The following is a 2,500-nucleotide window of genomic DNA, read 5'->3' as shown; positions in this document are numbered from 1 at the left end:
ATATATTTTTTATCCCACGATTTTGTAACCCATTTTTCACCCCTGTGTCAATCATCTAATGTGATCCTGGGCTGAGTGGGCTCTACACACCCTCCACCAACCTAGTCCCCATATATGGGGGACAAGGGGAGAGCAACGGACTTGAACTCATGCTTCCTTCATGCCTGAGTGTCCAAGTTGCTCCTTTACACCTGACAGGGGGGGAGTTTTATGTGGACACTCCCACCAGTTAATTAAGTATGCCTGGTTTGCCTGGTGAGTGGTGGTGGGTGGTGATCCACCTGAACTGAAGCCGCACCCACAGCTGTAGTTGTATGATAAAGGGGGAGGGGTTAGGGGAGGGGCTGATAGTGTGATGTCACTATTTTACTGTTTCTTTCATTGGCCCGTTTGACTGTCAAGGGTTCAGCCTCCAGGAAGAAACCCTAAATACAAAGTGAATACACCATTGCACATAAAAACGACTCCAGGGTGTCTAATGAAGTATACTGTCACCTCATAGACACATTTAAAACTGGAAAAAGATGTGGCACTCCATCTTGAATAACATAGAACCAGGTGTCACATCTTTATGAATCATTTCAAGTGGCAAACCTATACCTACTAGCTATTAAGCTGGCATGGGAAAATGACCTGGGGACTTCAATTTCAGACGAGCTCTGGGAAGGCAGCCTTGAAGAAACTAATGCGTGCTCTATCAACTCCAGACATTGCCTTATCCAGTTTCGAGTCATTATTCCAAATTAAAATGACATAACATATTCCCGGATATTTCTTCGCACTGTGACAAATGTAATGCAATACAGATGCAAATCTTCTCCACAACTTCGCCCTTTGCCCTCGGACACAAAGATATTGCATTAAGATATTTCAGACGCTCTCTGATATTTTGAGTATTCTAATTATTCTGGGTTTGTCAGACTCCATGCCTATATGTTGACGAGAGCACAGAAACAACTCTTCTCATATGGTCTGATTGCAGCAAAAAAAACTAATTTTGACGCACTGGAAAAAGGAGGAGTCTCCTGCATTTAAGCATTGGCAAAATGAAATGACTAGTACGCTTCATCTTGAGAGAATAAGGTATTTCCTGAGAAACAGGGAGAGACAGTTTGATAAGGTTTGGCTGCCCCTTGTCCATTACCTGAGTAGAAACAATTAATAGACCACTGATATGGTTGACTGTACGCCATTTTCTTTTCAGATGTTTTCCATTTTTCATCTTACTATTTTATTCTATAGTATGCGGTGTCACTGAGCAGTATGGGTGGGAGGGTTGAGGGTTTTCTTTCTCTTTTTTGTCCTGTTTAATCTCATAGCGCGCCACCGAGTGGCGCGCTACGAGCTTGTATAGGTGTGCTATTTTTGAAAAATCGAAGAACGACTGACATAGAAACATAGGCTTTTTCAGAAAAACTGTCAGGATGTAGAAGACATTTGTAGAATCTGATCTCAGGTCAGAATGGAGTGCAGTGGTGATCAGATCTGAATGTTATATAGAGGAGTGTGTTTGTGGCCAAAACCTTCCTGTGTAGCGTTGAAGTGGCCAGAGCACTGTTTCTCTGCTCAGTGGCCAACAGCATCGTTCTGAGCGTGAAGCAGGGACTCGCTGAAAAGGCTCCCTCAGGGCCCACTTGTAAACGAGATGTAAATCGCAGTGTAATTTACACTCTTGTTAAACAAGAGGAGAACATAAGAAGTCTCCCATTATACTAATGAGTCTCTCTCTCTCTCTCTCTCTCTCTCTCTCTCTCTCTCTCTCTCTCTCTCTAGATGGTCCAGGCCAGCAAAGCTATAATGGAACTTTCTGATGAAGTCTACAACAGGATCCTACACATACAGATGACAGGTGTGTGTGTGTGTGTGTGTGTGTGTGTGTGTGTGTGTGTGTGTGTGTGTGTGTGTGTGTGTGTGTGTGTGTGTGTGTGTGTGTGTGTGTGTGTGCCTGCGTGCGTGCATGCGTGCGTGCGTGTATATACTATATGTGTTTGTCTTTTTGAGCGTGTGTGACTGGGAAGATTGTATGTGTATCCGTATTTGTGTGTGTGTGTGTGTGTGTGTGTGTGTGTGTGTGTGTGTGTGTGTGTGTGTGTGTGTGTGTGTGTGTGTGTGTGTGTGTGTGTGTGTGTGTATGCATGTGTGAGCACATTTGGGCTCACGATAAGATTTGTCACGATATTTTCAACACAATTATTTTCCAGACACATTTTTTAATGATGTATCTTCCCCCCAAGCTTTTTTCACAATTTTTATTTAACTCACTGTAAACATGCTTTCATGTTTAAACCTAGCTCGAGATAACATTTCTTCCTTTCTTTGATGGCATCTTAGGATAGACGTAGACCTCTTTGACAGTGCAGAGACATAATTGCCTTCCTTGATGTATTAACGAGCATCAATAACGACCATCACCTGTGTCACCGACACACACAGCTCCCCTCTACCAGGCCTCTATACTATACTGAAAGTGACTGCATGGAGTCGGTCTCATTTCTCTCCA

General features: G+C 43.3%; 1 protein-coding gene across 1 annotated transcript in view; it reads left to right on the top strand.

The window, feature by feature from the left end:
- The window catches only part of LOC308331576 (inactive phospholipase C-like protein 2), a 79,963-nt gene that overhangs the window by 45,164 nt on the left and 32,299 nt on the right, over positions 1–2,500 (top strand). The window contains exon 8 of the mRNA XM_080787060.1: positions 1,774–1,849. Coding sequence (XP_080643186.1) covers positions 1,774–1,849 — 76 coding nt within the window. The remainder of the gene's footprint in view (positions 1–1,773; positions 1,850–2,500) is intronic.

The sequence above is a fragment of the Protomyctophum bolini genome (assembly GCF_963924005.1).
Source record: "Protomyctophum bolini genome assembly, chromosome: 17".
Taxonomy (NCBI): domain Eukaryota; kingdom Metazoa; phylum Chordata; class Actinopteri; order Myctophiformes; family Myctophidae; genus Protomyctophum; species Protomyctophum bolini.
This window is presented reverse-complemented; position numbering and strand designations above follow the sequence as displayed.